Source organism: Phoca vitulina, unplaced genomic scaffold, assembly GCF_004348235.1.
Source record: "Phoca vitulina isolate PV1807 unplaced genomic scaffold, GSC_HSeal_1.0 scaffold24, whole genome shotgun sequence".
Lineage (NCBI taxonomy): Eukaryota > Metazoa > Chordata > Mammalia > Carnivora > Phocidae > Phoca > Phoca vitulina.
The window spans coordinates 23,358,260-23,373,667 of NW_022589727.1; the positions used below are offsets into that span (position 1 = coordinate 23,358,260).

General features: G+C 37.7%; 1 protein-coding gene across 3 annotated transcripts in view; it reads left to right on the top strand.

The window, feature by feature from the left end:
* SMCHD1 (structural maintenance of chromosomes flexible hinge domain containing 1) overlaps positions 1-15,408 on the top strand; it is a 145,009-nt gene that overhangs the window by 10,256 nt on the left and 119,345 nt on the right. For all 3 annotated transcript variants that reach the window (XM_032421494.1, XM_032421492.1, XM_032421495.1), the window contains exons 4-5: positions 4,405-4,487; positions 5,126-5,256. In XM_032421494.1, the coding sequence (XP_032277385.1) occupies positions 4,405-4,487; positions 5,126-5,256 (214 nt within the window). The remainder of the gene's footprint in view (positions 1-4,404; positions 4,488-5,125; positions 5,257-15,408) is intronic.

The following is a 15,408-nucleotide window of genomic DNA, read 5'->3' on the forward strand; positions in this document are numbered from 1 at the left end:
GAGAAAATATTTTTCTTACCTTGCAAATTTGTATAGCTGAACTACAGAAGTAAGTGGTTTGTGTTCTGGTCTCCATTTCTTTATTATTTCTTTCCACCTTTACTTCTCATAAGTTTTTATCCTACCTTTGGACTGTTTGCTAGTGATCTTTACAAATAAGTTGATTTAGAGAGTCTTTTCTATTTTTTTTTGAAGATTTTATTTATTTGGCACACAGAGAGAGAGAGAGAGAGAGCACAAGCAGGGGGAACGGCAGGCAGGCAGAGGGAGAGGGAGAAGCAGGCTCTCCGGCGAGCAAGGAGCCCGATGCGGGGCTCGATCCCAGGACCCTGGGATCATGACCTGAGCCGAAGGCAGACGCTTAACCAACTGAGCCACCCAGGCGCCCCTTAGAGAGTCTTTTCTGTCTGGACCCTGCCAAAGTGTTTAATACTACTTAGATGTTCATTATAAACTTTCTTATTAAAAATATTTTTTCTTACGGTGTATGCATTATAGTTGGTAGGAAATTAGAAGACGTAGATAAGCAGAAAGGACATAAAGAACATCATATCTCTTCCACCTAGATAGGACCACCACTTACACTTTGGTGTTTATCATTTCAGACCTTTTTATGTATTTTTTCTTTTTTATTGGTTTTATGTGGAGCATACTTCTTTAACCTACTTTTTTGTTTAAAATAAAATGAACATCTTTAGTCCATGTGTATTTGTTTTTAGTGTTTACATAGTATTTATATAACAAATTTCTTTGAGCAGTGTTCTTTTAGACATTTAGGTTGTTTTCAGTCTTTTTTATTGTTACACATGACTGAATATTCTTTTGTCTACATCGTTGTATACATCCTCACCATAAGACTAGTGGTATCACTGTCAGCTGCTGTGCCAGGCACCATGCCAAGTTCTTTATGAACATTATCTCATTTAATCCTTAATCCAATGTGGTAAATAATGTTACTAATGACCCTACTTTGCAGAAGAAACTTGAGGCTAAGAGATTTTAGGTAGCTTGACAAAGTCCACCCTGGTAGTTAAGGGTTGGGGCCAGGATTTGGAACCCTAGCAGAGGAATTATGGAGCTTGAACTCCTAACCAGTCTACTTATTACCTCTGATATTGTTCCTTATACACAAGAAAGCTCCTATCTTATTTCTCCCATCTTAAAAACATCATATTCTTCTTTCACCAGCTTTTTGCTCCTGTTTACAGCAAAACTCCTCCAAAGAGTTGACTGTATTTACTAACAGCAGTGGTGCTCCTTTTCCCATTCTCTCTTATTCATTCTCTTGTACTTACTCTTTGAGGGTCACCAGTGGCTAAATCCAGTGATCAGCTTTCAGTTCCTTTTTACTCAAGGTATTGACACAATTTATCACTTTTCTTCCTTGATAAAATAATCTTCACTTGGCTTTTGAGAAACCATACTCCGGTTTTGTCTCTACCTCACTGGCTGCCTTCTTTCTGCTCTTCTCTTCCCATCTTTTTCTTTTTTTTTTTTAATTGAGATATAATTGACCTCCCTTCTCAACCTTCTTAATATTGAAGTGCCTCACAGCTTAGTCCTTGGTCCCTTATCTTCTCTTACTTCCTCAGTGAACTTGTCCAATGTCATGGTTCTAAATACCATTGTTACGGCAGTGACTCTTCAATGGAGGTGGTAGAGATGGTAATTTTTTTTTTTTTTTTAAAGAATTTATTTATCCACTTTGTGTGAGTGGGGGAAGGGGCAGAGGGAAAGAGAGCGAGAGAGAATCTCAAGCAGACTCCACGCTCGCCATGGAGCCAGACACGAGGCTTATCTCATGACCCTGAGATCATGACATCAGCCAAAATAAAAAATCAGGTGCTTAACTGAGTCATCTAGGTGCCCCAGAAGTGGTAATTTTTAGTCAAATATTGAAAATAATACCAGACCTACCTCCTGAATTCCAATTTTGTCTGTCCAACTGCCGTGTGGTATCTCCACTCGCATATCTTAAGATGGGAACCCTAAGCTGTTCACTGAATCCTAACTACACATAATTTTCCCAAATTGATTATTGCTCTGTTCTTTCAGTTGCTTAGGCCAAAAATCAAATTGATTCTTTTTTGTCTCACACCTTTCAGTTTGTAAGAAAAACCGATTGGCACTATCTTCAGTATTTATATAGAAATGACCATTTCTTACCACGTCTGTTTATAAAACCTGATCTTGAGGAATCATCACCTAGATTATATAGTGGACTCTTATAATCAGCAATCTCTCTTTTCATGCCTGTCCACATAAGGTTTGAGAAGTCAGATGTTCACTTTTCATGCCTGTCCACATAAGGTTTGAGAAGTCAGATGTTCACTTTTCTACTGAAAACACTGATGGCTCCCCGTTTCACTGAGAATAAAAGCCAGAGTCTTTATAATTATATGGCCTTTGTAGCTCTGCTTTGCTTGCTCTCTGCCTTTGTTTCTGCAACTCTTCCTTTTTGCTTTTTCACTCCAGTACCAGCTGTATACTCAGCTTAGGGCCCTCTGCCTCTTTGCCCAGATAGCCCCTGTCTCATTCCCTCACCTCTTTCAAGTCTTGTTTATCTGTTACCTTCTCAACAAAAATTAACCTTGATCACCCTATTTAAGATTGCAGCTGTGTTCCCTCTGTGACTTTACTGTTATTTGATCTCTTTTTTTCTGCTCTTTCTTTTCTCCATCACATATACCACTGTCTAACATGCGAAGGAATTGTTGATTATGATTATATTTCATTTTCCATCTTTCTCATCATTTTTCCATCTTTCTAACTAGAATGTTAACTCCACAAGAATAGGACTCTTATCTGTTTTGTTCTGTTCCTGGAATAATGCCTGAAAATAGTAAGTGTTTAAATATTTGCATATTGAATGAATCTTTACTTCTTTCTCTGGGGATAGATTTCTAAATGTGTAATCATGGAGTCAATAAGTACATTCATTTTTAAGACTTTTGATATATATTGATTACCTTCCAGATTGGTTGTACTAGTTTTCATTCCTGCTGTCATTGCATGAACAAGCAGAAAATCTCCCTGTTTAAGCTCTTGCTTTGATTACTGTGATTTTACAGTACATTCCTAGGTCTTTCCCAGCTTTTGTTTCATTTGCCATTAGTGCTGTTTTTGGTTATTCTTAACCAAATGGTGGATATCTCTTCAAGTCATGCTACTTTTTTTTTTTAATACTTAATGAGGTGATCCAAATCTTAACTATTCTATCAGTGAAGCAGAAATCCTTACCTCTGACTGTTTGTATCCTCTGAAGCCTGGTATCTCTTCTCGCTCCCTATGGAACACCTCTACTCATTGAGCTTTGATAGAGTGGTAGGGCATTGCATCGAAAACAGAGTGTTTTCTTTCTTCCCCTCTAAATTTTCCCTTTATGAGAAATATGACTATTTATCCTATTTGGTCAAAGACTCAAAACCATCTTGGGTTGATTTCTTTCTTTTTTGTAATTTCATATCTAAGCAGATACCAAATTCTAATCATTTCTTCCCTCCAAATTTCTCTTACCTCTTTTTTGCCTCCCATTTCCTACAGTGTTCCTTCTCTATTTTCTAGACTTAATACCATTGGCCAGATCCTTATATCCGATTTGTGGTAACTTCTTTCTAGTTTATAAACATGGCCATCCTGTTAGTGTTCAGAGTGTGGAATGCTTGCTGGGGTGCTACTCTGTGGATTAATTACAGTGTTAGTTGGGTTGCACTTCAGTGGTAGTAAGAGACATAAATTTGGTGTGTTCCCCTTTTTTAATTAAGGAAATAAAAGCGGGAAATAGTTTGAGTAGTGACCTTGAAGAAAGAATGTTCGTTAATAATACTGAGCCAGTGATAAGTTGAATATCAACTTGGTCATGTAGTAGGAAATAATTAGCAGTTCTGTGTCAGTTAGACACGTTCTGCCATTTGATAAATTGCTGTTAATCATAAGATTTCTGTATCTTAATATTAGTTCTTAATAGTCCCTTTTATAGTTGCTTTATATTTGCAACCCCCGCCCCGTCTCTAAATGTGTTTACTTTTGACTTGTGCATGATGTATTACATACCATGAACTAGTATTTGATTTTATGGTTATGGTCTTCTGTTTGTCTCCTATGTCTGTATGTCTGTCTGTAGATTATAAACTCCTTGAAGCCAGGAATCATGGCTGGCTGATTCATGCCGTATAGTGCCTTACAAGTACTGGTTGATGACTGCTTTTTAATGCTGGTGGTGATTGGTGATGATGCCTTTATTATGTATTATATCATTAGGATCAGGATAATACTTTAATTCTAGCTCTTTGGAAAATAAAAGTGATGGCTTAAGGTACTTCAGAGTTTCTTCTACTTTGAACTTTTAAATGAAGTATTTGGGAGGGAAAAGTTAAGCAGTAATGTCTTCTCATTCTCTTCCAGCGTTTGCTCTTGCAGAATTAATTGACAATTCATTGTCTGCTACGTCTAGAAACACTGGTATTAGAAGAATACAGATCAAATTGGTAAGAAAATAATACTATAAAGAAATTTAACTTTTCCTGTTATAAAAATACTACAAGTTCATTGTAGAAAAATTAGAAAATAAAGATAAACTAAAAGTAGAAATAATTATCTGATGTCTCTTGTTAAAATTTTTATGTGCTTTTTTTTCTATGCATATATGTATACCTGTAGGTGTGATCATAGTGTACATTTTGTTTTTTGTGATCTTCTACTTTCCCTTGACAGTACGTTGTAGCCATTTGCCATATCACGAATATTCTGCAGTATAATGTTCCATTGCTACTATTTCACTTATTGGTTATATTATAAATTATGTAGTCTATTAACTGAAGATTTAGATTTTTTTCTATATTTTTGCCATTGTAAATAATGCTGGCATGAACATCCTTATAGGTCTTTACATGTCTCTAGTTAGTTCCTTAAGCTAAATTCTGAGAAATGGAATTTCTGGATTAAAGGACATGAAGAATTCTAAGGCCTTTGATTTATACAGCTGACCTTACCTTTTAATAAGTTGTAATACATTTACACTTCTACCAGCAGTGTATGAGTGAGCCCATTTAAATTCTTTAATATTTAACTTTTTATATTTTTATATTGATTTGACTTTTCCTGTCTTTTTGAACTTATTTCATAGCTTTTTGATGAAACACAAGGAAAACCTGCCGTTGCAGTGATAGATAATGGAAGAGGAATGACCTCTAAACAGCTTAACAACTGGGCCGTGTATAGGTTGTCAAAATTTACAAGGCAAGGTGACTTTGAAAGGTTAGAAAATCTTATTCACTTTTTTGATGGGTAGCTGGGAATTTTAATAAGGATAAGAACTCTAATAGTTCTTTAGTTATACATGGTACACTGGAGCTTTTCACATTATCAGTGTGTATGTTATCAGCATATATACTTAGATTTTTTTATATAATTTTTTATTATCAATACTTAGAAATAGTGAAAACTACATAATATTAAGCCCTTCCACTGCAGAATTCTTTTTGCATTTTCTTTTTTTTTTTTTTTTTAAAGATTTTATTTATTTATTTGAGAGAGAGAGAATGAGAGAGAGCGAGTACATGAGAGGGGGGAGGGTCAGAGGGAGAAGCAGACTCCCTGCCAAGCAGGGAGCCCGATGCGGGACTCGATCCCGGTACTCCGGGATCATGACCTGAGCCGAAGGCAGTCGCTTAACCAACTGAGCCACCCAGGCGCCCTCTTTTTGCATTTTCTAAGATATGTAGGAGTTATTATGATGTCTTAAATACTTTGGAACTTCCCCCTTTCCTTACTAAAGTTTGATGAGAGCTGTGTGGCCTCTAAAGCAGTAGAATGGTTTTATTTACTTATTTTTTAAAGCTTTTATGTATTTGAGAGGGGGAGAGAGAGCATGAGTGGGGTGAGGGGCAGAGGGAGAAGCAGGCTCTCCGCTGAGCAGGAAGCCCGATGTGGGGCTCGATCCCAGGACCCCGGGATCATGACCTGAGCCAAAGGCAGATACTTAACTGACTGAGCCACCTAGGCGCCCCAGGAGGATGGTTTTAAACTAAGCTTTAGCAATCACCTGATGACACTTGCAAAGCATCTAATGAACCACATTTGTTCTGTTGAGCTCATTGTTGCTCTGCTTTCAGGGCCCTGCTTTTTCTTTTTTTTTTTTTTTAAAGATTTTATTTATTTGAGGGGCACATGGGTGGCTCAGTTAGTTAAGCATCTGCCTTCGGCTTAGGTCATGATCTCGGGGTCCTGGGATCGAGCCTTGCATTGGGCTCCCTGCTCAGCAGGGAGTCTGCTTCTCCCTCTCCTTCTGCCCCTCCCCTTGCTTGTGCTCTCTCTCTCTCAAATAAATAAACAAAAATCTTTAAAAAAAATAAAAGATTTTATTTATTTGAGAGAGAGAGTGGAGGGGAGGAGCAGAGGGAGCTCGATCCCATAACCCTGAGACTGACCTGAGCCAAAGTCAAGAGTTGGGCACTCAACTGACTGAGACGCCCAGACGCCCATCGGGGCTCTGCTTTATAAAATATTCATAGTTGTTAGGGAATAGAGTCTAGTCAGGAGTTTTGTATCAGAATATGCTTGTAGAAATACTCTGAATGAGAATGCCGTAGGGGAAACAAAATATAGTAGAAATTGTCAGGGATATAAAGGTTTAAGTCTTTGGGATATTAACTGAATTCTACTAAGAGCTATGACCCACAAGTCTTTTGCTCTTTTTAGCTATGTCGTGTACTTCAGGTAACATACTTGGGAAGAATCTGTTAGTATTCTTACTAAGTAATACTTGTTCATGTCCTGGTTTGCTCTTTGTTACATCAAGGAGATTCATCCAAATTTAAGAATTTTAACAATGTTAAAAACTAATATAGTTAGCACATTTGCCTTTCTGAAATTTCAGCACCCGCAGAATTTTTATCAAATTTGTAAAGACAGTGTCATGGTGAGAGGCAATATAATGAAGAAGGGCTCTGAAATCATTTGGCCTGGTTTGAATCTAGCCTTAATTAGTTGTATGACATTCATCAAGGTATTTTACTTCTCTGAGTTTGAGTTTACATATCTGTAAAATGTGGGTAATACCTCATAAGGTTTTGTGAGAACCAAATGAGTTAGTACATTGTGTAAAATCCTTAGGAAAGAGTCTGGCCTATAGTAAGCAATCAGTAAATATAAGCTATATAAGCTATCATTTTAGTTGCTACTTTCTTATTCTTAGCCTCAGACTTTTCTACAGCCATTCTTTTTCACTATATTCACGAGTACATGCCACTTCAAGGATTTATAAAATATCCACAGAGAAGGCAAAGAACACTGTCTTTTATAGCCTAAGGATAGAATTTAGCATGCAATAGAACTATTAGGTGGTAGATTGCCAAAAAGATTAGAAAAAATTTATTTAAATCAAATGGAAGAGAAGGAAGTGAATCTATAGTGTTAGAGTAAATCTTAACTGTATTCATGGAACATGGACTCTGATTTTTCTCTAGGTCTTAGCACAACATAAACTTTTAAACTTAAATGTTAGGGAAATTTTGTTTGATTTTTGGTAAAAAAGGTACCTGTTGCTGGCTTTTATCCTAGGTTTTTAGGTATTACATTAGTAAAACCATCAGCTGTTGTAGCTATTTTATACTCATACCATCTTTGAGTCTAGTATCAGTCCCTTGACCTATGCACTCTGATTTCTGTTAACTTCAGATGTTCCCCCTCACTCCCCTAGCTTCTCCTGTAGAAAAAATTATCAGCTGCTTTATTGTTTCCAGTTAAGTTTTTACTGGATACAAAGGTGGATGTCATAGGATACAGGCTATGGAAGAAAAGGAGGACAGCCTAAAAGTAGAAAACAGCTGACTCTCTTGGCCCATCTCTTATGTTGTAGAGAGAAAAACAAGTAAACACAAAAAAATTTGTAAATGTTCCAGTTATAGATTACTGCCATTAAGAAAATATCAGGTAATATGTTAGAACCTGATGGGCAGCTCTTAAGGTAGATGAGGGCCTCTTTGAGGTTGCATTTAAGTTGAGGCTTGAATGATTAGAAGAAAACAGCCATTCAGAGATCTGGGGGAAGAGTACTCCAAGTAGAAAGAACAACAGCAAAGACACACTGAAATTATGATCAGCTTGTTTTGTTTGGGACAGTGGAAGGAGACAAGTGTGGTATAGGAAGGGGAGAATAGAGGGAGATGAAGTGAGAGTTTTGATTTGCCAGTATTCTTTATAACTCTCACCTTGGTACTACCCTTCTTCCTACCCTTTTTATTTTGAAAAAGTTAAACAAGTTGAAAGAGCAATATTAGCAAGCATGCATCCTTCACCTAGATTGATTAGTTGTTAACATTTTGTCACATTTGTTATCTTCTATTTATATGCATGTACACATTCTCTTCCTAATCATTTGAAAGTAAGTTAACATTCTTTATGACATTTTACTACCAAATACTGTAGCATGTATCTCCTTCACAAGGACATTCTCATAACCATAATACTACTGTCACACCCAAGAAATTTATCATTGATTCAAAATATATAATGTCCACATTCAGGTTTTTCCCCATTTGTCATGTCTCTCTGGATTCCTTTAGTCTACAATAATTTGTCACATTTGTGTCTTTAATGATATTGTTTTTTTGTGGAGATCGCGCTAGTTGCAGAAAAGTCCACAACCTGGATCTGAGTGTTTCCTCAGCACTGTTCTTTTCCTCAACATTTTATGAACATTTTGAACTTACAGGAAAGTTGAAGTTCTACCGTGAAAACCCAGATACTCATACCTGCTTTCTACCATTGAACGTTGCTTTCCCACATATCTATCTATCCTACTAATCTTCAGTTCAGGTTTTTTTTTTTTTAATTCAAAAGAAAGTACAGATATCTGTAAACTTTCTCCTAATGCTTAAAGCATTGATACCATTATCTTTGTTGTTGTTGTTTTGAGGTAAAATTTACCTACAGTGAAATGCTCACATCTGTCATAAGCTAATCTTCTTTGAATTTATTTTTTATGGACATACAATTCATATACCATAAAATTCACCATATTAAAATGTACAGTTCAGTAGCTTTGAATGTAGTCATAAGGTTGTGCAGCCATCACCACTGATTGCAGAACATTTTCATCACTCCAATAGAAACCTTTACCCACTGTAGTTATTTCTGTGCCCTCTCACCCTCTTCCTCACTTACTAATCACTAATATACTTTAAATAGTTGTTAGTCTAATTTTTAGTTGTTTTTCTAGAGATTAAAAATTAACCTCTTACAATCCAGTTTGGATTAATGCCAGTTTACTATAAGTAATATACAAAAACTTTGCTCCTGTATGGTTTCATTCCCCTCCCACTCCTTCATTTTATTATTTTTATATAAATGACATCTTTATACATTGTAACTGCATCAACATAGTTTTATAGTTACTGCTTTATGCAGTTTTAAATCAGAAGAATTGTAAAAAGGATGGTCTTTAGTAACTATTTTGGGCAGATCTAACAACAGATTCCTTCAGTTTTTGTTTATCTGGGAATGTCTTAACCTTATCTCCTTCATTTTTGAAGGTTGATAGGTTTTTTTCTTTTTTAACACTTTGAATAGGTTAGCCTACTGCCTCTGGTTCCACGGTTTCTGATGAAGAATCAGCTGTTAATCTTTCTGAGTATCCCTTGTGTGTGACTAATCTCTTCTGTCTGTCTGCCTTCAAGATTCTTTTTGTCTGGCTTTTAATAGTTTGATACTGATGTGTCTAGGTTTGGGTCTTTTTGAGTTCATTCTACTTAGTAGGTGAACTTTTTGGATTTGTAGATTAATGTTTTTCATCACATTTGGGGAAGTTTTTGGCTATTATTTCTTCAAATAATCTTTATCTTCTCTCCTTCTATGGCTCCTATTATCCATATACTGATATGCTTAATGGTGTCCTGTAGGACTCTGAGGTTCTGTTCATTTTTCTTCATTCTTTTTTCTTTTTGTTCCTCAGACTGAGTACTTTCAATTGACCTGCTTTTTAAGTTCACTGATTCTTTCTTCTGCCAAATCAGATCTACTCATGAGCCACTTAACTGAATTTTTCCTTTCAGTTATTGTTTCTTTAAATTGCAGAACTTTCATTTGGTTCTTTTTTTTTTTTAATCCTATCTCTTGTGCTCTATTTAATGAAACACTGTTCTCATACTTCATTATTTACTTCATGATTTCTGTTCATTGAACACATTATAAAATACCTGATTTAAATTTTTGTCTAGTAAGTCCAGTGTCTGGGCTTTCTCTGAGACAATTTATACTTACTGCTATTTTTCCTGTGTGTGGGCTGTACTTTAATATTTTTGTCATGGCTCATTTTTTTTGTTGTTGAGAATAAGACAGTTTATATAGTGTGGCAGCTCTGGGAATCAGATTCATCCCTCTACCCAGGGCTTGTTCGTTGCTTCTGTTTTTTGTTGTGTACTTACCCCTCTAAACTAATTTTGTAACATCAGTATTTTTTTTTAAGATTTTTTTTTTTATTAGAGAAAGCATGCACGAGTGGGGGAGGGGCAGAATGAGAGGGAGAAGCAGACTGGGAGCTTGATGTGGGGCTTGATCTCGGGACCCTGGGATCCTGACCTGAGCTGAAGGCAGACACTTAACCAACTGAGCCATCCAGGCACCCCTGTAGCATCTGTATTCTTTATCTTGTGTTGCACTGAAATCTCTGTGTAGCTTAGTGGTCAGGTAATGATTGGACATTTCCCTAAATGTCTGGAGCCATTAAGTCTTCCCAGCTTTGTCAAGGGATGCATATCTGTTTCCATATTGGAGTATGTTTTTAATGTTCTGGCAGGAAGTTTACAACTCTGCCTTAGTCTTTATTTCTTGCTTGCACAGAACCTCAAAGTCAGCCAGAAATGAGAGATTAGGGCCTTCGAATGCTTTCTTGAGCATGTATATAGTCCTGCATGTGAGTGTGACCTTTCTATTCTCATGAATATGCTGCAGCTTTTATTTTATTTTATTTTTATTATTTTTTTAAGTTCAATTAGCCAACGTATAGTACATCATTAGTTTCACATGTAGTGTTCAGTAATTTGTCAGTTGCATATAATGCCCAGTGATCATCACATCACGTGACCTCCTTAATGCCCATCACACAATTACCCCATCCCTCCCACCCCCTTCACTCCAACAACCCTCAGTTTCCTATAGTTAAGAGTCTCTCATGGTTTTTCTCCCTCTCTGATGACTTCCCTTTCAGTTTTCCCTCCCTTCCCCTGTGATTCTCTGCACTGTTTCTTACATTCCACATATGAGTGAAACCATATGAGAATTGTCTTTGATTGACTTATTTCACTCAGCATAATACCCTCCAGTTCCATCCACCTTGATGTAAATGGTAAGTAGTCATCCTTTCTAATGGCTGAGTAATATTCCATTGTATATATGTACCACATCTTCTTCATTCACTTATCTGTCAATGGAAATCTCGGCTCTTTCCACAGTTTGGCTATTGTGGACATAGCTGCTGTGAACATTGGGGTACAGGTGCCCCTTTGGATCACTACATTTGTATCTTTGGGACCTCCATACTGTTTTCCAGAGTGGCTGCATTCCCACCAACTGTGTAGGAGGGTTCCCCTTTCTCTGCGCCTTTGTCAACATGTATTGTTTCCTGAGTCGTTAATTTTAGCCATTCTGACTGGTGTGAGGTGGTATCTCATTGTGGGTTTTTTTTGTTTTTTTAAGATTTTATTTATTTGTCAGAGTGAGTGAGTACAAGCATGGCAGAGGGAGAAGCAGTCTCCCTGCTGAGCAAGGAGCCCAATGCAGGACTTGATCACAGGACCCTGGGATCATGACCTGAGCTGAAGGCAGATGCTTAACTGACTGACCCACCCAGGCGTCCCTCTCATTGTTGTTTTGATTTGTATTTCCCTGATGCCAAGTGAAGTGGAGCATTTTTCATGTGTCTGTTGGCCATTTCTATGTCTTCTTTGGAGAAATGGCTGTTCATGTCTTTCTGCCCATTTCTTGAATGGATTATTTGTCTTTTGGGTGTTGAGTTAGGTAAGTTCTTTCTAGGTCTTGGATACTAACCCTTTATCTGATAGGTCATTTGCAAATATCTTTTCCCATTCTGTAGGTTGCCTTTTAGTTTTGTTGACTGTTTCCTTTGCTGTGCAGAAGCTTTTATCTTGATGAAGTCCCAAACGTTCATTTTTGCTTTTGTTTCCCTTGCCTTTGGAGACACATCTAGCAAGAAGTTGCTGTGGCCTAGGTCAAAGAGATTGCTGCCTTTGTTCTCCTCTAGGATTTTGATTAATTCCTGTCTCACATTTAGGTCTTTCATCCATTTTGAGTTTATCTTTCATCCATTTTGAGTTTATCTTATGGTATAAGAAAATGGTCGTTTCATTTTTCTGCATGTTGCTGTCCAGTTTTCCCAGCATCATTTATTGAAGAGAGACTTGTTTTTCCATTGGATAGTCTTTCCTGCTTTGTCAAAGATTGGTTGACCATAGAGTTGAGGGTCCATTTCTGGGTTCTCTATTCTGTTCCATTGATCTATGTGTCTGGTTTTTTGCCAGTCCCATACTGTCTTGATCATTACAGCTTTGTAATAGAGCTTGAAGTCTGGCACTGTGATGCCACCAGCTTTGGTTTTCTTTTTCAACGTTATTTGGCTCTTTGGGGCCTCTTCTGATTCCATGCAAATTTTAGGATTATTTGTTGCAGCTCTATGACAAATGCTGATGGTATTTTGGGTGTCCAATGTGCTGTCCATTGCGCTACAGAGCCACCCTGCTGATGGTATTTTGATAGGGATTGCATTGAATGTATAGATTGCTTTGGGTAGCATAGACATCTTAACAGTATTTGTTCCTCCAATCCATGAGCATGGAATGTTTTTCCATTTCTTCGTGTCTTCTGCAATTTCTTTCATAAGTGTTCTGTAGTTTTTTTTTAAATTTTTTTGATTTTTATTTTTAAAGATTTTATTTATTTGAGGTAGAGCGAGAGAGAAAGCGGGAGAGAGAGAGAGCACAAGGAGGGGAGAGGGAGAAGCAGGCTCCCCACTGAGCAGGGAGCCTGATGGGTGGGCTAGATCCCAGAACCCGGAGATCATGACCTGAGTGGAAGGCAGACACTTAACCGACTGAGTCACCCAGGCGCCCCTGTGTGTTCTGTAGTTTTTAGAGTACAGATCCTTTACCTCTTTGGTTAGGTTTATTCCTAGGTATTTTATGGGTTTTGGTGCAGTTATAAATGGGATCAACACCTTAATTTCTCTTTCTTCTGTCTCTTTGTTAGTATATAGAAATGTAACTGATTCCTGTGCATTGATTTTATATACTGCCACATTGCTGAATTCCTGTATGAGTTCTAGCAATTTTGGGGTGGAGTCTTCTGGGGTTTTTTCCGCATCAAGTATGTCATCTGTGAAGAGAGAGAGTTTGACGATTTCTTTGCCAATTTGAATGCCATTTATTTCTTTTTGTTGTCTGATTGCTGAGGCTAGGACTTCCAGTACTATGTTGAACAACAGTGGTGAGAGAGGACATTGCTGTCGTGTTTCTGACCTTAGGGCGAAAGCCCAGTTTTTCCCCATTGACAATGATAATTCGTTGTGGGCTTTTTGTAGATGGCTTTTATGATATTGAGGTATGTTCCCTCTATCCCTACACTGTGGAGAGTTTTAAACAAGAAACGATGCTGTATTTTGTCAAATGGATTTTCTGCATCAATTAAGAGGATCATGTGGTTCTTGTTCTTTCTTTTATTAATGTGATCTATCATGCTGATTGATTTGCGAATATTGAACCCCCCTTGCAGCCCAGGAATAAATCCCACTTGATCGTGGTGAATAATCCTTTTAATGTACTGTTGGATCCTATTGGCTAGTATCTTGTTGAGAATTTTGGCATTCATGTTCATCAGGGATATTGGTCTATAATTCTCCTTTTTGATGGGACCTTTGTCTGGTTTTGGGATCGAGGTAATGCTCTCTTCATAGAATGAGTTTGGAAGTTTTCCTTCCATTTCCATTTTTTTTTTTTTTTTAAAGATTTTATTTATTTATTTGGCAGAGAGAGACACAGCGAGAGAGGGAACACAAGCAGGGGGAGTGGGAGAGGGAGAAGCAGGCTTCCCGCGGAGCAGGGAGCCTGACGTGGGGCTCTATCCCAGGACCCTGGGACCATGACCTGAGCCGAAGGCAGACGCTTAATGACTGAGCCACCCAGGCGCCCCCCATTTCCATTTTTTGAAACAGCTTCAGAAGAATAGGTATTAGTTCTTTTAAATGTTTGGTAGAATTCCCCTGGGAAGCCATCTGGCTCTGGACTCTTTCTTGTTTTTTGGGAGATTTTTGATTACGGCTCTGATTTCCTTTCTGGTTATGGGTCTGTTCAGGTTTTCTATTTCTTCCTGTTTCAGTTTGGGTAGTTTATATGTTTCTTGTGATTGAGTTCAAGTTTCAAAGCATTGTGGTCTGAAAATATGCAGGGAATAATCCCAGTCTTTTGGTATTGGTTGAGACCTGATTTGGGACCCAGTATGTTATCCATTCTGGAGAATACTCCATGTGCACTCACAAAGAATGTGTATTCTATTACTTTAGGATGGAATGCTCTGTATGTATCTGTTAAGTCCATCTGGTCCAGTGTGTCATTGAGAGCCCTTGTTTCCTTACTCATCTTCTGCTTAGATGATCTGTCCATTACTGTGAATGGGGTGTTGGGAGTCCCCTACTATTATTGTATTATTATCAGTGTTTCTTTTTCATCTTTTTTAAAGATTTTATTTATTTTTTGACAGAGAGAGAGAGAGAGCGTAGAGGGAACACAAGCAGGGGGAGTGGGAGAGGGAGAAGTAGGCTTCCTGCTGAGCGAGGAGCCCAATGCGGAGCTCGGTCCCAAGACCCTGAGATCATGACCTGAGTTGAAGGCAGACGCTTAATGACTGAACCACCTAGGTGCCCCAGTGTGTTTCTTTAATTTGGTTATTAATTGGTTTATATAATTGGCTGCTCCCAGTTAGGAGCATAAAAATTTATGTGTTAGATCTTCTTGTTGGATAGACCCTTTAAGCATGATATAGTGTCCCTCTTCATCCCTTACTACAGTCTTTGGTTTAAAATCTAATTTGTCTGATATGAAGATTGCTACCCAGCTCCCTTTTGATGTCCATTATCATGATATATGGTTCTCCATCCCCTCACTGTCAATCTGGAGGTGTCTTTGGGTCTAAAATGAGTCTCTTGTAGATAGCATATGGATGGGTCTTGCTTTTTTATCCAATCTGATACTCTTTGTCTTTTGATTGGAGCATTTACCCCATTTACATTCAGAGTAATTATTGAAAGATAAGAATTTAGTGCCATTGTATTACCTGTAAAGTCCCTGTTTCTGTAGACTGTCTCTGTTTCTTTCTGGTCTATGTTACTTTTGGGCTCTGTCT